Below are 24,871 nucleotides of genomic sequence, written 5' to 3'. Positions count from 1 at the left end.
TATTTTTGAGAAAGTGGAACATTTATTGAAATTTATTCTACTGAAGTTTCATTTTACTTATAGGAGCATATGTATGTTTTCCTTGGAATAACATCTTTTTTAGACAATAAAGATATATTATTGAGGTTTTATTTTGTTTGGTGTTTACATTGATATTTGATGATTGATTTTTGTGATAGGGACTCACACCTAACCCTTGAGTCTTAGCATGATAATTGGTATACGAGCCAAGGTTCAAACTCTGCAAACTTTAAAAATAAGTGAGATACGACTAGGATGGGGTCCAATACCACTTCAGATTATTTTTAGTTATATTCAAATATGTATTGATATTTGTGTTTAGTTGTATAAGTACTATGTTGAAATTTGTAATCAAGACTAACCTTTAAGGATGCCTCCTCATTCGCATTCGTAAAATTGCAAATCTAAATATACTATACAATGACAGGAAATCCAATCCCAATGCTTGAATAGTTATTTGAGCAATGGCATAGCTTGTTGTGGAAGAGATTAATTACAACCATCGGTCGCCATAGTAACACCAATGTGGAGAGTGGCATTATCCAAAAGTTTAATTGACTGCATCCTCCCTCCTTTGATGGAAGAGGAGACCCAACTTGAAGATTGGATTTAGGATGTGGAGAAGATTCTTTAGGTCCTCAAAGGCACAGATGAACAAAAGGTGTTGTAATCTACCTTCAAGTTGGCCGACAAAATTATTGGTTGGTGGGCTACTGAGAGGATCATCGTGGAAGAAGATGGAAGAGAAGTTGCTCTTGGGTGCATTTCAAGCAAATATTCTTTGAGTGTTTCTTCCTGAAGTCAATAAGACATACCGAAACCAAGGAACTTTGCTAACCTGGTCTAGAGAAATATGATTGTGCATCAATATGTAGCAAGACTTTTTGAACTATCATACTTCGTCAAGTATGTAATTTCAAACAAGGAAAAGAAGGCCTGAAAGTTTTGAGGAAGGCCTAAACCACATGATTTAGGAGCCAATGGTGGGTTTTTAGATTTAGAACGTATCAAAGTTGGTTGGCAAGGACACTCTGTTTGAGTAGAGCCTAAAGAAAAAAGTATGTCCGATAGGGGTTTCACGTTGACAAGGATCAAAGACCATGGAAGAAGAGGAACAAAGGAAGTCACTTAGGCCAAAGGCAAGTGTAAAGAGATAGGACCAATAAGGGCAATCAATAGAAATGGCATCTTCAAGATATGCAACCGAGTGCACCTTGGAGAATGCATAAAGGAAGGTAGACTATATTTTTAATTTAGTGGATCGTGCTAATTTATCAAAGATCATCCAATGCAGCCACATAACAACATGAATTTTTACCCATCACTAAGGATTCTCCAGGCCATTCCTATGATATGTTGCCATGAGTTTCATACGGGTGGGAGTGATTCCCCGAGATGGTTGGGTGGAATGCTTTCATATTGGCCTCAATTGACAGACAGGTTGAGAGATTTCCTGAGCATATCCTATGTGGTGTCTTTGAGTTGGTTGGCCAGGTAGACATTCCTTGATATAACATGTATACTTCAGCGTGTATTGATTGATTTGAAACAAGCAAATCAGCTTGCACGTTGGTTGGGTGGGAGTGATTCCCTGAGTCGGACGGTGAAGTGATTTCCCCTGTTTGGCTTTTTATGAATTGAGATTTAGTGATGAGATTCTATATGATGACATATGATAAGTTCTACCTTCTTGAGAAGAAATTGATTCCTTGCCTCGGTGATCTGTATATATATTTAAGATTTGCAAAGAGGTTAATTCATTATTGGGTGATTTCTCGCCATACTGATATATTTGTGTTTTACTCAGAGGGTGACTCCTCGCCATGACTATGAATGCACGTGTTTTACTTTTGCAGGTGATTCCTTGCCATGCACAAATGCGTTCATCGATTCTTTTAAATTAAACTGTACATTACATCTTCATAGGCATTGTCTCTCATTAGCGATTTTATCATAGCTATTTAACCTATATCTATGATTTCATTTATCCCAAGTATAATTACATACCAACATTAGTTCATCACCCACATCAAAATATGAAACACCATAAATTGTTCGTTGCCTAAGTATAATAAACATCTTCAAAATTATAAAGATATTAAACTCAATGGGGAGAAGCCCCTGTGTCTATTCCCCTTGATGGACTAGTCCTTCTTCCTCAAGATAACCCTCTTGAGCTACATCCGCAGCAAAGTCTATGGTTCCATGGAGTGGTGGGACTACTACGGTAAGATTTCAATGAGACCTCAATAAGTTGAAACCACTAACCATAAGAGACAATGTCAATGAATATGAATATGCACAAGTTTCATGTAAATAAGAGTGAAGCCACATATCATAGGTAAGGTGAGAAATCACCCTCTGAATGAAACACATAGATCATAAGTATGGTGATGAATCACCTTTTGAGCAAAATAGTACAATCGTTAATCATCATACATATCATCAAATACGAGGAATCACTCCACCAATTTGACACGAGGAATCTCTTTACCTGATTATCACGTGGAACACCTCCACCAAAACAATATAGGGAATTGCTCCACATAGTTGGCATGTGAAATCTCTCTACCTGGCCAGCAGGTGAAATACTTCCATCAAACGATATGGGGAATCACTCTACCAATTCGACACTAGGAATCTCTCTATTCGGTCAACACGTGAAATACTTCCACCATAATAGTAAGGAAACGCTCTACTTGATCAACACAGGGACTCTCTCTACCTACGCTATTATGTGGAATAGTATGAAAATACCACTTCCCATCAGCACATGGAATCACCCTACCCGAGTGAAACACGTGGCAACATGCCTCTAGGAATGGTATGGGGAATCATTCAACCCGATTCCATGAGTACTATTCACTTTGAGATCACATCAGTTTGAGATCACCTCATTAAAGTAGTCAATAACCCTAATGAGAAAACATGCACTTTCATGAGTGAGAAAATGGGTGCGATGTAGAATATGAAATCCTGAACATACCGATATATATTTATCCAACATTACTAGTGTACTCGTAGGAGTGAACCTATATGAAGCGACTAAATACTAAGGGTTACTCTGAAGTTGTTGGTCTCTTTGTTGACGAAGACTCTGAGCTCTTAACCTCCTCAGAATCTCGAACAAAAGAAGAAGGAAAAAAGTGTATTAAATACTCAACGATCTCGAAGTGAGATGAAGACTAGTGTCCAAATGTATTTTATACGGCAGGATTATCAGTCATGATTATGACAGTTATGACCTTTAGTTGGCTGAAAGAGTGATCTTGAATCTCGGTTGTCCACGTGTACGTTGGACTGAAGAATGATAGAGACTAAGTGGATTGATGGGACAAGACATGCATGGCTCGATAGCTTGCCCTAGAGCTAGGCATGCAGTTTGCCTCCTTATGAATATTGCCCACATGCCACTAGACCTTACTTCTTTGTTCAGATGTATCACCTGCAGGAACATATTCCTCTTTTTCCTAATAGTAACTATTTTTGACACAGACACAAAATAATGGAATTTGATAGTTCCAAATATAGGTAAAACTTTTTTATGGAGAGCTTGCCTTAATACACTTTCCACCAAGTTAAATCTGTTCAAGAAGAAGGTAGTTAACAATCCAAACTACCCTTTTTGTTTACATGAACCTAAAAACGTTGAGCATGCCTGATAGCAATGTATTTCAGCTAGAGATGCTTGGGGGCAACGCTCAAAAGAGCATGATAATTGTTAAGGATAGTTCATCTGATATGGACACATACAGCAAATCACGTAAAGAATCCTCAATTTAATGCGGCAAGGCTAATGAAGAAGGAAACCAATATTAAATCAATATCTTTGTATATGCCTTTCTGTTTACTTTAGAATATTTTGTCTTATGTTTACTTTAGAATATTTTGTCATAAAACCTCTTGATTGTAATCTATACAATCAATAATATAAATAGTGCTTCGACCCTACAGCCAAAGCACGCTGGGGAGAATTTCATCTCTTGTGTTATTACTTTTCTGTACACACCAAGGTTTGCAAACATTGTCATGATATCAGAGAATACCTAGGACTTGTGTCCTTTTTGTCTCTCTCCTCATTGACTCCCACCCTTCCTCCACTCTCTTTCCCTTTAACACGATAGTTCATATGTTAACCATCAAGCTCACTTGTCAATTTCTACTGGGGTTTGTTGATGGTTCTCTCCCTGCTCCGCCATCCACTATTCTTGATGGCAATGATAAATCCATCCCAAACCCTCAGTATCTTCTTTGGCATCAAACTGATCAACTTATCCTTAGCTTGATTTTTTCATCTCTTATGGAAGAAGCCATGATTGAAGTCTTAGGCTTAACCGTTGCTTTTGATGTCTGGCAGATACTTGAAGCTTCATTCTCTGATAAGTCCAAAACTCGAGAGAAGCTTCATTCGTTTTAAACTTATTAAACGTTTTAGTCTTATTAAAGTCTAACAAGTTTAATAAGTTGTAAAATTAGACACCATCAATACTCAATGCTTTTTTATAGTTCACGGTGTAGACCTTAAATTTTGCTATGGAGATAGGAAAATTGTCTGCAAAAAACCTTTGTAATTCTTTTTTATAAATTGGAAAAACCCTATTATAATTATAGATATGAAGGTTCATGTGGATCATACCATTACTTTAAAGGAAGAACATATATATATATATATATATATCTTGCTTGAATTCAAGAGCTCTACTTGGATATTATTTGTTATGTGCAGTCTCTGTTCTAGTCACTGTAGTTATTACAGATGTTATAAAAAAATGATGTTGGTCGACCTAGGCCAGACTTCTTTTGGCGTTGTTTTCCTGATGGAAAGGATGTATGTCTCCAATTACACTTCCTTCTAAGGGAGCATAGTGTCTATTATGTTTGTTTATATCATGCCATCGATAATGGCAGTTGATAACTAGTTTCTTCTCAGGTTTATGATACATTGGATAACGTTATATGCCCCGGTAACAAAAATGTGATAGAGGAAGGACATAATGTAAGATCTGATAAATATAATGGAGAAAATATGCACTTTTAATGTAAGAAAGTGGTAGGATAATAGTGTCAACTGTTCTATCGTGAAGCTTTGAAGTCACTTGCCTTCTTGAAGACTCTTGAGAGAAGAAGGAGTAAACACTTTACGAACCTCACAAGTAAGATTTTGACTTTTGTCTAATGTCTTTATACTGCGGGACTGTCAGTCATAGACCTGATGTCCATCTGACTCCAAATATGATTGAATGAGAGATCTTTGATATCAACTGTCCATTTGCCCTCTAGAGTTGAAGAATGGTAGAGACTGAATTACTTATTAAATCCTAATTAGGGGAAGGACTGCAAGTGTGGACCCAACAAAAGTTGGAACGTGCGCGCATTGTCTCATCATGTGTTTAATAAGTCCAGTACGTTTAATATGTCTAAAACATTTAATAAGTTTAAAATATTTAATAAATGTAAAACGTTTAATAAGTCTAAAACTTTTAAAAGTATAAAACGTTTAAAAAGTTAAAAAAAAAATTAAAACATTTAATAAATTTAATACATTTATTAAACGCTTATGCCCATATTTACCTTGACGAGCCTGAGATAACATCTATCTATCCATTGAATTTGCATTTGAAGTTAGGTTACCTGGAAATGAGCAGGACGATGATAAGTTACCAATTAACTACAAGAAAATCGCCATTTTCTAGTGATTTTATATTCGCTGCAAAAGATATAGTTGCTAATACTCCTTTATTGTAGCAAAAGCAAAGTCGCCATAGCGATTTTGGTTTTATTTCGAGGTGAACAGTTCCCACACTTGTTGCAGCAATTTTTTGTTCTTCTGTGACGATTCAAGTGTATTTACAACTAAAATCATTTCCAGCGATTGAAATTTAGTTGCAAAAAGTGAAACTTGACTATAGATGAGTTTTCTTTGCGGCGATAAAGGGAAAATGCCGTAAATATGAGTTTTTGCGGCGAATTTTTTTTTCGCCGCAAAAGCACATGCTTGTAAGAGATGGAAAATAACTACGTATTTTTTGGCGGTTTTATGATCACTGCAAACAAAACATATCTCATTTTCCTTATTTTAGTTTTGGCGGCAATTCAAAACCGCTGCAAAAGACATTAAATCGCTGCAAAAGACAAAAAACGAGAACTTGAATTTAGTCTTTTTACGGCGATATAAAACCATAAGAAAAAGGCCGGTTTAAATTTTATCCTCAAACCTTTTCCCCCTTGCTTTTTCTCATTTTCCCCCTAACCCCAATGCGCTCTCTCTCTCTCTCTCTCTCTCTCTCTCTCTCTCTCTCCCCAGCTCAATAATCTTTTTTCTCTTCTTTGAGTTTCCAGTCGCTCATGCTGTTGGTAATGGGTAAATCCCATGACCAAGTGTGTCCACATGGGTGAAAAAATTATTTGTTTAACTTCACACCACTATTATAATTTTAGAGAGGTTATTTAACTTCTACATATTTAGAGAAGTTAATTAATTTCTAGGTATGAAAACTCTTTAAAATAAGAGTAATTACATTAATTATGTGTGAAAAAGAGTCCAAAAAAAAAAAAGATAAAAACTCTCATCTCTCTCTTTATTTTTCTAAAGAAATTATCTAAATCTTTTGATTTTAAAGTGCGGAATTTTTTAATAGATTAGCAACCTCTTAAATAACGTAGAAGTGTAAACATCAAAATGAGGTAGGCTATAAGACAAACAAAAATCCGACATTATGAGAATTTCGATAATTCGATTTAACCTTATTTAACACATCACACATGCCATCGTCATGCGCTTGCTGCCGCGCCCGTCACCACCTCGCCTAGCTGGTGAGTCTCTCTCCTTCATCTCTCCCCTTCTTTCAATCTTTTTGTGTGAATTTCTCTCTCCTTCGTCTCTTTTTCTCCTCGGTTAACATTGATTGAAGGTAAGGATCGATGGAGAGGGGGTCATGGTTGTAGTCCATTTTTGCATCTGTCTTGGTTTTATCTGATTTGGTGGCTTGGTTTTATGAGGTGCTAGGGTTAGGGTTGTTGGATTTGGGATTTTACCACTCAGAGTACTTGGCATTTTATCTGGTTTTAACGAGTTTGCAATGTAGAAGGTAAATGGGTGAAACTTATGGTGCTTTCCTATATTAAAACTTCAAAACAAGTAAGAGGAAAAATCACATCAGTAGCCCCCTTGTTAATATCTGCAACATGTATAGGCAGAGCATTATTGTGTAATTTACAACTTTCATTAGTGGTAGTGGGTTATTAGTATATCGTACATGATGCTCTTAGACTGCTCAGCTTAGGATATGCTCACTGATAATAATTAGTGAAAAGGCTTGCCCTTCTGTAACTGTTTTTGACCTGGTAAGGTAGGGTGAGTGTAGTGGCATTTGTCTAAACAGAGGTTCAAGTCTCCAATGGAGCTTGAGTGCAATCTTCACCTCCTAATTCCCTACCTTGTTATCTGCCATGTGAAAAAGAAAAGCATGTTCATTTAGAATCATGAAATATAATGGAGAATATATGGTGGCACATAGTTAATTCAAACCTTCACCTGCATGCTCTTGTTGATACAACAAAGCTGGAAACTGATGCTGATGATGTTGGCTTGAGGGATGGCAATGCATAATGTCATGATGGAGGATTTATTACTCTGTTTTCCTTTTGGTGATGGCGATATGAGGTTTGCCTTTTGGTAGCTTTTACAATTTAACGATGTTCATATTATCACATAACCTTGTTGTCAACCTTTCTATTTTTCGTTTTCAAACATTGTGTTCTTTTACATTGTCTGCATTTTAATGGGAAAGCTGAGTTCTTTTGTTTCCTTTTATCACTAAGTGACCAATTGATTGTGACAGGGTGGCCAAAAATCACCTTAATAGCATCTTATTGCTTTTTAATGTTGACTGACCCTCCTGAGAAATCATCTTTTTAAGCTTACAAACCAAGAAAAGAAATTTCATTTTAGTTGAGGATGATTAACATTCTATAAGTAGCAGTGAGCAATGAACCTCTCATTCCCAGTATTATTACTGCATATAATACTTATTCTCTTATGGTTAATTATAGTACCTAGTTGTCTTAGTTGAAAATGGTCCAGAATACATTGGATTTCATAGATACTGCTGTGTAGACTGGAGCTGGTTCTCAATCCATAATATGGTCAGAAAGCAAATATTCTTCCATTTTGCTTCAAATATTAGTTGTTATATTGTTTTACTTGGCCTCTTTGTCGTGTTTGGTTTGACACGGACTGTGACCATAATCCACTACCCAGCCTCTCCCTACCGCAGTTAGTCTGTTCAAATGTGCAAAAAGGCTTGAAGATGGATAGAGTTAACTAGTTTATACCTTGAAAAAAGAAACTCTCTTTGAAGAGTAGATAAGTTGGAATAACATGAGTTTTTTAGTTCTTTTTTTTTCAGCATTAGCTGCTGCCTCCTTTCTTCGATGAGCAGGCGTTTTAAGTTTGGAAGAAATTTCCATAACAAAGGTACTATCAGCTGCTGTATCATGTTTTTTTTTTTTTTTTTTTTTCAATAGCTATTGATCATAAACCTGCTCTGTTTTTCAAGTATATCTCTGAATCCACTGTTATTTGCATATTTTCGTGATGTGGCTGGACTTTGTGACCTCATATTACATCACCATGGTTGTCCCTCATATTTTCTCTTGTAGCATGGTTTGCTATACAATGTATCAAGTGGGGCGAATCCTATACTTTTATATTGCTTGAAATGTATCAAGTGGTCAGTACCAACACCCTTCTTGTATTACTCTAATATTGATAATATGCTTGCAGTTCTTTCCATAAAATGCTAAAGCTAATTGCATGGATTGGTTTCAGGTAAGTCCTTTAATTAACGATATTACTTACTGATATCTAATTTTTGTAAAGTATAGCTATTTCCCTAGGCATGGTATAATAAGTCGTATTCATTTTCTCTTGCTATTTATGAAGTAGCTGACTTGTTAATTAAGTTCATGTGAGATATAGGAGTGTTCAAAAATGACTATATGCATGTCAGATGACTAGAGTTTATGAGTATTTCAGGAATGGCTCACTTCGCTGAATCTATGTGTATATTTCATGTAATCACAACTGCATGTACAGATGGTTATTTTAGATAAATTTATCTGTTTTACCAATCACCATGTTGTTCTTTTTCCTTTTTCAGCCACCAACAATCGCATGCACCATCATTATACAATCACACTTACAGAATATTTTTTCTTTTTCGTTTGTGTTTAGTTGCTAGTGATTTGGAAAGCTTGTCAGGCGAAAGCCTGAAGAACTCATTCAGGTTCCCGGTCAATCGAAAGCTGAATATATATATATAACGACTGGTTTTAATATATTGTTCAAGGGCTTCAAGAACTTCTCTCAATTGTTTGGTATGTGGCTGAATTAAATTAAATACTAGTACTCTTCATTTTCACAAGTACTTAGGTAGTTTCTTAATTTGTAATGGCTATATATCTGCTATATGTATGGCTTAATTTGTACCTATATATATATATTGCCTTTGGAAATTGTCAAAGTTGTGTACATTTGACCTAACTGTTTGGTATAATATTAGACTTTTGTGCAGTGTATGGTAAGGATGTTGTGTGTTTTAAGGCTATGACAGCCATGCAGTTTCACTAGCATTTTTTTTATTATTTTGTAAAAGACTATTTCAAGCGAATTTTAGTCACGGGAAATGAGCAGCTCCAACCATTTTTCAAATCGTCGTAAATAGGCAAAATTCTTTTTGCGGCGAATTTGTATATATTTTTCGGCGAAACAGATTAGCCACAAATAATCTTTCCCAACGATGATATCACCACTCATAGGGATTTTTCGTGGTGTTTGTATTTACTATTTGCGACGATTTCAACTTGCTGGAAATAAATTTATTTCCAGCGATTATTGTAAATTGTTGCTAAAATACAGTTGTAACCCTTCTTTGGGATCCAACGTGCGTCGAATGGGAAATCGGTGGGAAAACTTATTTGCGGCAATTTTTGGCATTTTTTGCGAAACTTCTTGAACGTTTTCAAAGGTTAGGCAATAATTGTGTTAATTACAAACTTATCAAGAGCCAGCCAAAAGCACTCTTTATTACATACCTTCCTCAAACTCCAATTAGTTTCTATAGATATATTTATACCATGTGATTGTGGGGTATTGATGCCATGCCTTAAACAATTAAAAGTTGGCACGTAATGTTAATATCATAGTTTTTAATTTTGTTTCGTTTCGGCTATTTTGGCCGGAACCTTCCATTGCTGTGTAATAATAGGTACATTATATTTTCTCATTCTGTTTTGCTCTAAAATCTGGTCCACTCTGGCCTATTTCTATCATTCTCGTTGAAATTTTACATTATGTTCCTAATGACAATTTCAAGTGTCATTACTCATTTTTATAAATTTTTAATTTGACGGTATTTCTATAATCTTAAACTTTTGTAAATTTAAATATCTGTCTTTTTCTTTTCATTTCTTATATCTCACTATTTTAACACTTGTTAGCTCTCTTCTTTCTTTGATTTTTTTTTTTCAATTCAAGTATGTGAATATTTTTATATTATCTTTTAATATCAATATTTTTTTTATATTACGATATATATATATATATATATATATCTATATATAAACAACATTTGGAGAATTTATCCATTCCAAATTCGAAATTACAAGCAAAAGCATGACTCCCAACATAAAAAGTAAAAACAAAGAAAATCCCAACAAAACAAAACAAGCTGGTTTACACATCATGATGGCAAGAGCAGTATATAAATAGAATCAGCAACTGATTCATGCTTGATATTTATGCCAAACACACCTAATTTAATTTAAACACAGACAGTAACTATTTAATTACCTAGTTTGAAGGGAAGATAGATGCAAGGAACTCCTCGTCCTCCTTGAAAATCTGCATGTTCTTGGACTTCATTACAAACCCCACTGCTTCCTCATTAAACTCAAGGACGAAACACAACTTTATCAGCTCAAATAGTGCACCAATATGATCGCTGTTTTCCCACAACAAACCCTCTGATATTGCTTCAGAGAAATATGTAGCATACTCAATCATCTTCTTATATCCACTGGATCTGTCCAACTTTTGTGCAAACAACTTTGAGGCCTCCCTCTCCCAACGTATCATCCGGCTCGCTTTTAATTCCACGATTTCCCCTGAAGAAAGTGATAAAGTATACTTTACAGTGATGGGTTCGACTGTCTCCAGGAAAGTCATATTCAGAAGCCCTTTAACAGCTTCATGTCGCTTCTCTGCTTCCATCTTCAACACAGGATCTGCTAGAAAACCGAGGATGAGCCTAACCAACCCTTTCTTAATCAAAATATCCTTTGGATTCACCTGATTGAGTTGAGCAACATCCACCATTGATGCTTCTTCCTTCTTTACCGATTCAGATATGGTTCGGACCCCTATTTTCCTGTACATTTCAAGCAACTTTGTCCGAGGTAATGAAGGCGAGCTTCGCTCAGGATACCAGACAAATATGGGTCGAGGAGAAACCTGTTCAAAAAGATCCTTCAGTAGAAGATCATCGGCAACGAAAACATCATGCTTGTCTGACATCAAAATTCCATCTGAATCTGAAGCAACCGGTAATTTCTCCAACATAGCAGTGAGAGTTTTCTCAGTCTTTCCACTCCAGTGCTTAGAAACATAGACCCAAAACTTGAAACAGTCTTCATGTGACACTTGGGGTCTTGAACTTTCCCAAACCTTCCAAAGCTGGCAGTAATCATCAACAGAGGGATTGTTTTTAACATTGAAAGCCCTTGAGAAAAAAAAGAGTAGCTTCTGGTCATAGTATTTTTTCAGAACTTGTAGGCGTGAGCTGAAGAGATCATCATTGTCATGCAAAACACACTCTTCGGGGCTGACCCACTTTCCATTCTCAGTTCCATTTGGGATCCAAATCCTTTTGGCTGCTTCAGTGTCCGGCTCCCAATTAAATTCACTCAAATAGTTATAAATTCGAACTATAGTGGAAAATTCATGATGGAAATCAAGGTGACTGGCAATCAATGGGCATCCTTCCCTTACATCCACGATAACATGAATATGATTAAGCTCATTTTTGTATGATCTAATGTTAGAACCATAAAAACCTTCATCAAGAAAAGGTCCATCTGTATGCTTCAAATGAGAGCCCCATGTAGAATCTAACAACAAGCACTGATTTGGAGACCTATAACCATAATTCGTCTTCAACCATTTTTGAGAGATTCTATTGCAGAAAGTGTATGGAAATTTGTAACTCTCATGATTACGCAATAAAATGCGAATGCATTCCAGCATGGCAACCACATTTGCAGGAGTTATGATGGAAGGGTCCCGTGGGAAAACAAGACCATCAGCAATTAACTTTACACCATCTTTGAATTCTGTGACAACCCCTATACTTTTCAGCTCTTTCTTGTATTTGTGAATGTCCTTGCCATAATAATTGTCACTATCATCTACGAAAGGGACCAGAGTAATTGGGGCAATTGATTGCCAATCTGGACCATACAGAATGCAATTGCTTGGAGATCTGTGATCACCAAGCCTAGTTCGCAGCCACTTCACTTCACGGACAAGTTTCTTAAGATCTGAAGGAAACTTATGTGGAGTATCCTTTAGCAGTCTGTAACATGACAAAAAGGACAAAACATTTTCTTTCGTCATGCAAGCCGCTTGCTGCTTGAAACTCTGGGCAAATACTTTGACTGCCTCCTCAAAAACCACCTTTACGCCTATTTGCTGCAACTCGTTTTTGTACAAGAAGATGATGTCTCCATAAAAATCATGATCAATGAGTGGGAAACCACTGAAAACATGTAGGATGCAAGCCCACTGAGAGTTAAACAAGAAACATTCTCCTGGAGACTTGTAACCAATATTTGTCTTGAAGCATTTCACACCATTCAATGTCCTGATGAGTTTGTCGGATTGTCCTGAATGACGATGCATACATTCCAGTATCAATATAACAGCCTCAGCTGTCAGAGAAGAGAAGGATGAAGGTGATTTTAAATTGTCTACAACAAGCTTGTAACTTCCACTGAAGCCAATTAACACGCCAAGGGACCTAAGTTCCTCTTTATAAGAAAGGATTTCATCCCCAAAGTAACCTGTATCGATGAAGGGGAGGTAACTGATTTGAGATGCAACTTTCCATTCATGATTAAACAAAACAGATCCAACTGGAGACATGTTACCACTGGATGTCCTCAGCCATCTTCTCTCTTTGATAGTATTGATGAATTTTTCCGGTGCAAGATAATTTTTCCTCAAAAACCTGACAAAATTCAAAACAGAGAGCACCTGGCTTCTAGTTAAAGTGGAGGAATCAGCAAGAGCCATGAGATGCTTCCCAATAAATTCACATGCTTCTCCATACTCAAACATGACACCAATTGTCTTCAGCTCCTCCTTATATTTATTTATTTGATCACCATAGAAACTTTCATTAATCAATGGAATATCAGCAAGCACTAACCCATTCTGCAAAATGTTTCCCAGTGAAGAAGTAAGCATGAATGAACGAGATGGTGGCCTGTAACCCAAGCAGCCATTGGTAGTAATCTTCAGCCAGCTACCTTCCTTTATGCTAGCTAAGAATCTCTCTGGAATGTGAGTTATCCTACATTTCAGGTTTTGAATCCAATCCAAAAGCAAGAACGCGTTTTGTTTGGTGAGAGGTGCAGAAACAGCAGGAATTGCGACATTGGGAGGAGCTATATGAGGGATATCAGAAGCAGCAACATGAGTTTTAAGGAACTCCAAGAGCTGTTCTCCAGAACATGATTCACCTGCAAAATAATCCGGACGCAAGTATTCTTCTCCTAACTCAACATAGCCTTCACCTCTCCATGGATTTGAACCAATCAATCCCGCCCATTTGCTTCGGTTGGCAGGGACCAGAACCCCTTTCCTCTGCCTGATTAAATTCCCATAGTTATCTACGAGGGGCATAATACCACATAACTGATCTACTTCACCTTTTGACAGATAACTCTTTGCGAAAGAGTGATATAAGAAGTGAACAAAGGCAATGGCGAGCTTTCGGTCATTATTGATACAGTTATTAATGTGAACTGCATAGTCATTTACATCCACAGCTCCAACCTTGACATGTTCTTGAAGCCATTGTTGTAAAGTCATCTTCTTAGGAAATAATCGAATAGCTTCTTGTGTGTTTTGTGGCATAAAAAAACGACTGGCAAGACAATGGAATTTCGAGTTCCAATTAATTAGCCACTGAGAATGACAAGAATGCTTGGATGAGGACACGACCTTATAAGAGTTTCTGCATTCATCTATGCTGCACAAAGATACATCCCCATCAACGCCCAAATATTTTATGATTGGTATGCTTTTCATCTTGGTGCTGTCAAATTTTGACTTCCAATTCTCGGCAACAAATAGTAAAATCTCTAAATACACGTCCTCAGCGACTCCTGCAACAAGGTTAGAACTCTGGATGCACTTGGCGTACCATTCATTGTTGACTGGTTCCACTCCTAAGAAACTCAATATGTGATCATACTCCCCTATATCAAGTGAAGAACTCAGTATATACTTTCCATGGGATGAGAGATTAAGCAAGCTCACCCCTGCTTCCTTGCCTTTTCCAAAATGTTCCAAAAATCAGGCATAAGCCTACCGACTTCGCATGGTTTATGAAAGAACTTCTGTTGCATGTACGACTGACTTGGGACAATATTTTCTTTAATAAGCTTTTCCTTGATTGATTTCCTCACTTTGTTCAATTCTTGATAAGAAGAGCTGTTGACAGGAATGAAATTGAACATGGAAGCCAAACTTGATGGAGGAACATTCTCAGAAGTTCGAACTAGGGAGACAAAAAAATCAATAAAAGCAGAGGAAACACAGTCAAGAATCCCTTGGTTCCACTTGCTGTCCAAGAGAATTGTTTCTCGCGAAGATGCAAGAAGAAAATCTGCCTGAATTATAAAAGGAAAGTTAGTAACCATCTCTGTGGGAAGAAATGCATAGATCCCAGGTGAACTGGTCCCTTTGTTAAGACGCTCTCCAATAGGAAAAGCCAACGTGATCACTAACTCTTCTACTTCCATTCTTCTTTCCACTATGTTTTCATGCCTTACAGGGAACTTTTGCTTCCACATATAGTAGCTGCATTCTGCGTTAGATCCATTATTCTTTCTCTCAGCGGAGAGATGGAATGTGCAGGACTCAGCATCAATGTTCTTCCTCATCACATAGTTAGTCTCGCTTGTAATAGAAATTGCACTAACGGTATTGAGCTTAGGATCCTTATTATGTTCCCTGACTGAGAGCCGCTTCAACTTTGTTAGGAATAAAAGAACTTCAGGATGAACACTTGAGAGTTGCTGCTTCACAGGTTCGACCTTATCAGGCTTCAAAGGTAAGACAATTGTTGTTGTAGGGAGGGATGTTTTGGAACCATATATCTGTTGTATATCAGAAAGAGTTGGGTTCTCCTCCACCCATTCTGGAACTATGTACCCAAGGTTGCAATGTGGGCAAGGCTCTTCGTTGAATCGTATCTGATAACCATTGCTGAATATGTAGGGCTGAGCAGTAATGAGAAATACACTCTTGAACCCAATTCCTGCATTTTTAACCATATGGTAATTTAATTAGAAATAAAAGAACATACGTATCCTTCCCATTCTCACAGAGCCAAAAGAGAAAATAAAATAAAAATACATGAGTGATGGCAACTCTCGAATTAAAGTTGGGATCCATACTTCCAACAGCTTCATTTAGTGTTGTTCAATTTTCAGATTAATTAAAGTTTATCTTCTCTTTCAGTTTTTTCATTACAATGAAGAATATAGCTCATAATTAATTTATAGTAACCGAGGTTTATATCTTATGATTGCACAGATCAAGTAATATCTTGAGCATTGTGAGAGAGAGAGAGAGAGAGAGAGAGAGAGAGAGAGAGAGAGAGAGGGAATAAGCTTGTAATTTCTAGAAGTTACACTTAATGTAATCATCTTTCATATGAGTTTCAAGGAGATGTTACTTAGTAGTTCCCAAAGATATTAACTTTCATGTAAGCATTCATCGGTTACAAAACAATATGTAAAAGTTGTTGCTTTTGTGTATCAAATTAAAGGCTTAGAGATATCAATAGAAATCTAACAAGTGCATGCATTATAGCAAAATCAGTGTCAGAGGCAGGGCAAGATTGAGATAACTTGTCAGCTATGTTTTTATTTATCAAAAACAAAAAAACAAAACCCCATCAAAGTAAATACTACATTCTCAAACGCATGACAACTTATGGATCTTGACGACTCATCACCCCAAAAAAACTTTTCGTAGCAATTTCCCCCATTGTTGTTTACTTGTTTATGCATATGCATGCTCGTTCTGAATTAATCTTTCCAAAAATGATTACAGACACACGATCATGTACATACATCAGATGCTAGCATTATTTTTAAGATATGTGAGAATATTGCAATATCGATGGTATAAAGTACAAGAGTACGTAGTATTATTAATTGGAGTGAAAAAGTAGTATATAGCTAGGCTGCAGGTACCTTTCTCTCCAATATAACCTCGTTTCCTGTTGCCTTTCTTGGTGGACCGACCAACACTGCAAATGGAGTCTATGTTTTTAGAAGAGAAACCTTTCTCGTTGTTGAAAATAAGTAATGTAGATGGAGCTCCCGTGCCCGTAATGTCCTCCGAGGTTATCAGGAACTCAAGAGATGGACCAACCCCCTCCATGTATTCGTTATCTTCCGCATTCTGACACACATACATACACAATATTGATTACTTTGTAAGCTGGAAAGACAACTTTCAATATATTATTAGGAAAATGTTAATATGTCTTCTGAGGTTGTCTCATCACTTTGACCGTTTATGTGTTTAAATTTTTTTTTAATTAATGATTAAGAAAATGATCTATTGACGTATTTTTTTTATTTTTTAAAAATATTTAAATATGTTAAAAAAATATGAAAATAAAAAGAAAATAAAAATACAAATACAAATTTGTGGTAGCCAGCATGCCCAGCGGTCTTATTATCTGGCCTATATATCATGCATCCATGGTGTTCCGTTTGATCATTATCCAACAACCTTTTAAAAAATGAAAACTAGAGTTTATTGACGATGCTGCATGCAGAAAGCATGCATTTATTGGACTGGTGAAATGAAGGTGTTAATTATTAAACATGATTTGAATCTCTGAAAATGAAATCTCAAAATCTCATTTTTCTCGGAAGTCAACAAATTAAGGTGACTTTTAAGTCAAGTACTAGCATATACGTACATCAATCATGATCATGATCATCACGAAGATCAAACACATGACACACAAAGGAAACCATGCATATATATGAAAGAGAATGAGTGAGGAACCTGAATGAGTTCCATGAGAAAGTGGACATCCTTGGCGTAAAGTTCAGCAGAGAGGTTCCTGACGGCCTGGTGAAGATCCTCCGTCAATGGGTTCAGTTCTCCTCCGATTGAAAACTTTTTTCTACGTATCTCTTTTATGTGTTCTCTCGCCGTCATTTCCATACCTTCCCAAAACACACGCACAATCACACAATTACCACCAGATCTTAGATTATAGCCGGAGAGTATTACTGAAAGTAGTCAGAGATAGTGTGAAGCACGTATTTATATGCGCGCCGAGGAAGAACCTTAACGAAGAAGGTTTACTTCCCAAAAAAAAAATAAATAAATAATAAAAAAATAAATAAAAAGAAGAGAGAGAAAAAGAGTAAAAAGAAGTATTTTTACTTTTTCTTTTTCTTTATTGACGAAGAGAGCAGAAAAGGTGTTGGGATTGTACGTACGAAAACTGCTTTTGCGGAACTTTGGAACGCAATTCGACGACCACTAGATACCTTTGGTCGCGCCTTTTCGCTTTCCAAGAATAGGCTAGGAGGAATCCACCGGTGGAAGACCTAAGGTCGTTTTGTTTTTCTAAGTTATAACTTAAATCAAACATCAAAAGAACTCTAGAAACAAAATAATTCATATAACTTTGAAAAACTTGAATCAAAATAAAACTTAAAAGAGTTAACAAACAAAAATTCAAAAATAATTATACCAAACGAAAAAGATCAATAAGTTAAATTAAAAAAATAAAGAAGTGAAAGAATAGTAATTAACTTCTTAATTTACAGAGATAATGAAATATTTCTAGCTAGGTACGCCATTTATAGAGGATATATTGTCTATTTGGGTGATTGAGTTTGAGCAGATCATTAATTAGCAGAGATGGAGAGATCATGTGGAGAACAAATACGGATGGATCGATCATGCATGGGTTCGAGTTTAGGTCAAATAACTTATTAATTTCATGGTGCCGCTTTTTTCCAAATGAGATACTACGTACATCGATCCTTAGTTTATATACATTAATTCTTGCCATTTTGTCTAGACGAAAAATATCTTTATCTATGGGGCTTGCAATTGCATGCATTTGGTTTCAAATTATGGGCGCATATATATATATGTATGTATATATACACACTAGTAGTGGGGCAATGTGAGAGGCACATTTGTCGTTGATCTTGGACATGTTGTCGTTGATCTCGAGAAAAAGCTCTGGCTCAGCGTCTCCCAAACCTCCATGTCGCACTCCTCTTCGTCTTAGTCTTTGACCATCTCATTCGCTTCACGTTTTGGCAAGGGGGTGGCAACTCTGAGGCTTCTTTACCGTCAGTGGCAGTGTCGTCCATAGTCAAGTCTACCAAATATCCCGATTCAAGCCTCATCCTACATGCATATAATAAATACATAAACAATTGAATATATGTATTATATCTCTATAACTTTTGCAAAGAAAATGAAAGTAACGAGATTTTATATCTCGAGGCATTAGATGAGCAACGGTGGTGATGGCCCAACTGGAGTTCTGAGAATCCATATTGCCTTTTATTGGTGTGGTTAATTATGAATAATGAAAGGTTTATTATTTTTTACCATTTATTTATTATTTTTTTATTTAATAATTAAAGAGTGACTATTACTTAATAGTTAAAAAATGATAGGATGATAATAATTCCATTAGCTACTTAACAAACAGTTTAGAAAAAAAAAACTATTTAACAAACAATGCGTACCTCGTGCAGAGAGTATACACCTCGTAAAATGGTGTTTGCGAGCATATTTTATTGATTTTATTAATTTGATGGTAGTAGGTTGGCTATTTCATGGGATGTAAACCTCGTAAATGGTGTTTGAGGGAGATTACTTTTAATTAGTTTTACGGTTTCTTCAAAGAGTAATGCTACGCTTAGGATTGTAAATTTAAATCAGAAAATCGATTCGTATTGGACTCATTTTATCAATTTTGAATCAGTCTGATCTAAGACCGGTTCTTAAAATATGAAAATTAGTCGGTTTCAGTTTTAAAATTTTTCAAATCAGGCCGGTTGATAAAAAATATATATAAAAAATAATATTTGTTTTATTTATATATAAGTTTTATATAAAATATTATATATATTAATATATATAAGTTTTATATATTATGTGTAATTATAAATTTTTATGTGAAATTTTTATATATAATATATATAATTATATATATTCATGTATGAAAAAATTTCTTATTATAATTTATAAATTATTACATAAAATGTTAATACTAAATCACTAAAAGTTTAACTAATACTAATATTAAATATATAGTAACTAATACTAATATATAACTTATAACTATACCAATAGTCTAATATTAATATTATTATATAGTCTAATATATTAATAAAAGTATAAAACATATTTTTTTAAATCAGTTTTTTTTTTTTTTTATAAACAAATTTTTAATGACAAATTGTAAAACTTATATTTTAAAAAAATCGAAAAACCAGACTGGAAACCGGTAAAACTGGAAGTACCAGTTTAGAAGGATAACCGGTACGTAATCGGTTTTAAAAAATACAAAACTGGTACATACCGGTTCAGTCTTAGATTTTATCCAAAACCAGACCGAACCGGACCGGTTACACCCTTAGCTACACCTATTGAGGGCGTAGCATGAGATAGGTCTCAATAAGAATAAATTTTTTTATTACTTTTTTTTTTTATATTTTTAAATTTTTTTTAAAACATAAATTCATAACATCATTAAAAAATAATTTATTAATCACTAAGTAAAAAAAAAAAATAGAAAAATAAATGCCGGGACCTAACAATTGGTGAGAATACATTTAGGGCCTGTTTAGATGTTGAGTTGAGTTCTTTATAAATAGTAGAGAGTTGAGAAGGTGAAGTGAATTTTATGAACCCCACCTAAAATGAGTTTATATATATTTTGATGTTAAGATGAGTTTATATATATTTATGGGAAGTTGAAAAATGTTATAAGTCCCACGTGTAAAGAGGTGTTAAATTGAAAAATATTGTGGGTCTCACGTTTGAAGAGGTTTTGAGTTGAGATATGTTTAGTAATTTGAGAATTGGGTATTTAGATGTTAAACTCAGTTTAAAAAATTAGACTAAACTAATTATATCTACCACTTTAATCGTGGCCTTACTCTTCTTGAAACTTCAATAATTTATAAGTGATTTGAGAAACTATTATATCTATCTTTATCTTTTTTAAGTTTTATGTTTTTTAATGGTTTAGTTTTAAAAAAGTATTGTTGATGCAATTTTCAGTTTGTCTGTGGTGTGCCCTAATATTTATCTTTTAAAATTTAATTGTTGAATATTTGAAGATAAAGTTTATTTCTAAAAGTATACTTAAAGAAACTATTATTTCTATCTTTATTGTTTTTAAGTTTTATATTTTTTAATGATTTAGTTTTAAAAAATATTGTTGATGCAATTTTCAGTATGTCTGCGGTGTGCCCTAATATTTATCTTTTAAAATTTAATTGTTGAATATTTGAAGATAAATTTTATTTATAAAAGTATACTTAAAGAAACTATTATTTCTGTCTTTATCTTTTTTAAGCTTTCTGTTTTTTAATTGTTTAGTATTGAAAAAGTATTGTTGATGCAGTTTTCAGTATGTCTGTGATTCGTCCTAACAACCTGCAGCCAAAAAGAAGAACTTGAGTATCCAGTATCGGATACCTCTAATGCTTAAGTTAGCATGAGGTTATGGTCTTGATATTACTAAAAAATCTATCGTTTGGATTTAGTCGCCTACAGATCCTTCCTCGCCTTTTGAACATACACTACTACAAAAAATTTCTTTTGGGATGATCTTTTTTCAAAGAAATCAGAATCATTGCAAAAAATGAATTTTAGGGACAAAATTAAAATTTTGCCCCTAAATACTAATGGTAGTCATTTACCATTCGAACAATCAAATTAGGTTCAAACTGGTAATTTAGGGATGGAAAATGTGTGACACTCCCCAAACTCCGCTTAGGATTTGACAGAGCTTGAAGCACTGGAACATACAACTCAAGGTCACATACCACCGTTCATGACAGTTAAGGATGCAGTACACCTAACACGCATCTAACATATACACTATTCATAAAGGATAATTTTTTTGGTTGAGCAATAAACAATGTACCAAAATGCTAATCCAAAACATCCTTACGTTTCATTCATACAAGCATACTCAAAAGTAATATCATTAGTCCAACCAGTCTTCAAACTAAAATAGACATTGTACTGGAGTTGGAACTCCTTAGTTACAAACTAAAAAAAATCTAGTCTATATGCCAAGCCGCTCACGTAGCTCGGTTATCAGTGAAAAAATCATATTAAGAAATTGAATTATCATCCCCATTAATTCTTTGAGGCTCGTCTCCGATCTACTCGATGTCATCCAATCTGGGACACGGTGCTCCATTGGGTACTGGCATAGCTCTTACCATTCCGGGAAAATGGTAGTTGGGACTGCCAATTGAGATTTTCAAAATCTAAGCAAATGAATCTACTAAGCTACCAACAATATGAATAGGCATGCATGACAGTAAATGATATGTATGTTTCATGACATGGACTTGAACATGTGTGACATGACTTGAAAATAATGTGGCAAGAACTTGACTTGGAAATAACATAACTTGACATGAACTTAACTTGAACATGACATGCTTGCTTGAACATGAGACGTGTTCCAAATACATGGTCAATTACTGGTTTATTCAGTGATAAAGCAAAATCCATATGCCTTGATATTTCATTAGGAATATTTAAACAAAGCAGACTGCCTTCACCAAGTATTCCATCAGAGATACTCAGACAAGCAGAATGCTTTCACCATGAGTATTTTATTAGAGGTAATCTTAACAAGCAGAATGTCTTTGCCAAAAGTACATTATTCAAGTTGTTATTAGAGATACTCTAACAAGCATAATACTTTTGCCATGAGTACCCTATACATGTTAACTCAAAAAATATTTCATGACATACTCAATGCTGATGACATGACACTCATGGCATGTAACAAAATACCATGTAATAGTAATGATGATGTGGCATTAGTGGCATGTAACAGATAAACATATAACAAACATAATGACGTGACATTCGTGACATGTAACAGATAAACTTTTAACATACATGATGACGTGACATTCATGACATGTAACAAATAGGCATATAATAGACATGACGACATGGCATGTAAAAGGTAAACATGTAACAGATAATCGTGTAACAGGGATAGATGACATGGCATTCATGGCATGTAATAGATAAATACGTAACGGACTAGTGATATATATAGAGTACTATCATATATCAATATACTAATATACTAACGCTATAGTGATATACCAATATACTATTACTATAATGATATATTTGAAGTGGTATCACTTATATACTAATATAGTGGATTTATATATTGTTAGTTATATATAGTGATCCATATAGTAATATGTAGTATCATATTTGTCTAACATATGTGCTATATATGCAGTTATAACTTAAGATTACACATTTGAACGTTATAATTACACCTACGAACATTGATTTCAGTGTTTGAACGTATTAGTCATGGGAAATTGACTGTTCGAAAGAAAATTTTGCTGTTGGCACCTTCTGAACTAGTGGCGGGATTGTTTCCCTCCAAGCCATCAAAGAATGTGTAAACGTTCGAATGATTATTTAGATCCATTCAAATGTACTAATACTGAAATTCTATCAATGGGAAAAAGTGCTAACTAAAATTCTCGCATTTGAACTAAGTTGAAATCCGTTCGAACCTGAAAACTTGAAATAGGAAGCGTAGGTGACGAGTTTTGCCACCTTAACAAGATTTGTTTTAGTTGAACAATGTTGTTTCGTGTCTGGCAACCTATTACAACGACGATTGTCGCCTTAATAAGTCCGAAATCTTGAAAAAATACACACACACCCATGCTTAATTAAACCGAGTTTCGCTCTTTCTCTTCTCATTTGCATCTGCCAATTTATTTTGAGTGAGAGGCCGACTGGTAATTTTGTAGAGAGAGAAAGAGTGAGTGAGAGAAGCATGAGAGAGAGTGGGTTGCCTACTGATTTTCAAGGTATGATATTTGTTAAATTTCTATGTCTTTATTCATGTTCTTAATTTTTGTTATTTTTGTTTAATAAATGTGATGTAGGTATTTTGAGTTTTATTGGGTTGTTTGAAGTTGCATTGAAGGTAAATATTCTACTTCCTACAAACTTATTTTATTTATTATAGTCGAATATTTGCGTGTTTGTCTATGTTGTCCATGATAAAAGAGGGTGTGCTTGTGATTCACTCTGTTTTGATAAAGGAGGGTGTGCTTGTGATTCACTAGGTAGAAACCATTTGAACGATATCAGGAACCATTCAAACGTGAGAGAAAGACCGTTCGAATGAATGGTATACATGTTCGAACATTAACCAGCATTACAGATCTAGTCCAGACAGAAATGTTAACATCGTAAGATCATTACCTCATACGAAAAAATATACTTTAAAAAATAAGGAAATTTATATTAAAAGGAAAAAGAAGAAATTTATAACTTACTAACGCCCAATTAGATTTAACCCAATTAATAACATAATTAATTAGGAAGAAGTAATACCTTAAAAAATGGGGTCATTTATATTAAAAGGGAAAAAAAGAAATTTAAAACTTAGAAACACCCAATTAGATTTTTAAAAAAATATAAAATAACTAACAACATAATTATCATTCGCATCCCATCTCCACCAATTCCTAACTCTCCGATTGACTCACCAGTGAGATTAACTCTCCAGAACAAAGTAAAATATTGATAAAATTATGTCTCAATTAAGGTAAATCATATATATTAAATATATTCTCCTTTATCATTTCTTTCGTTTCTACTATAAATATGATTTTCTTTAAAGCTAAACACTACTAGAGGTGTCATATTGAAAAACTATCATAAAGTGGGTAAGATTAAGGAGAACCAGAGGTTTGGCTTGTTTCGCATATGGGTGCTCTTGCACAAACTTATGCACCTTTGGTTACATGTTCATGGCATAAAGTCCCCCAAGATTTTAAAGACCATATAAAAAAACGTTGTTTTGGTAATGTTTAATTTATTTCTTAAATTATTTAATGTGTAGTAGGCAAAATATAGAATATGTAAATGATTTGTTCGTATAATAATTTTTTGAATAATGACTTCAAACTAAATTTTGAATAAGATTGTTGATGAGCTCATGTGTAATGCATTTTGCAAATATAAGGCGAGATTTCATGAGTATTGCAATAAGTTCAATAACAAGGACGAGGCATACCAACATCCTTTTTAGGATGTCCGACATTGTGAGTGGGAAAAAATTTGTAACATGTTTGAAGATCTAACGTATAAGGTAAATGACTTATTTTACATGTCATATTTTATAATTTTCTCTTGCTACTATTTACTAATTATTTGCAGGAGCAAAATTCTATAAATAAAGCAAATAAATCA

At 34.7% G+C, this 24,871-nt stretch overlaps 1 protein-coding gene across 1 annotated transcript; it reads right to left on the bottom strand.

Moving 5' to 3' along the window:
• Nucleotides 1–10,755: 10,755 nt before the first annotated feature.
• Nucleotides 10,756–17,708, bottom strand: LOC121237164. Its single transcript, XM_041133773.1, is given in 4 exon segments — nucleotides 10,756–14,622; nucleotides 14,625–15,626; nucleotides 16,570–16,780; nucleotides 17,399–17,708. Coding segments are annotated over 4 exon segments (5,124 nt in total). The 5' UTR covers nucleotides 17,561–17,708; the 3' UTR covers nucleotides 10,756–10,873.
• Between the last annotated feature and the right edge of the window lie 7,163 nt (nucleotides 17,709–24,871).

Source organism: Juglans microcarpa x Juglans regia, chromosome 6S (genome assembly GCF_004785595.1).
Source record: "Juglans microcarpa x Juglans regia isolate MS1-56 chromosome 6S, Jm3101_v1.0, whole genome shotgun sequence".
Lineage (NCBI taxonomy): Eukaryota > Viridiplantae > Streptophyta > Magnoliopsida > Fagales > Juglandaceae > Juglans > Juglans microcarpa x Juglans regia.
Note: the sequence above shows the minus strand (reverse complement) of the source record. Positions and strands in the feature narration are given on the sequence as shown.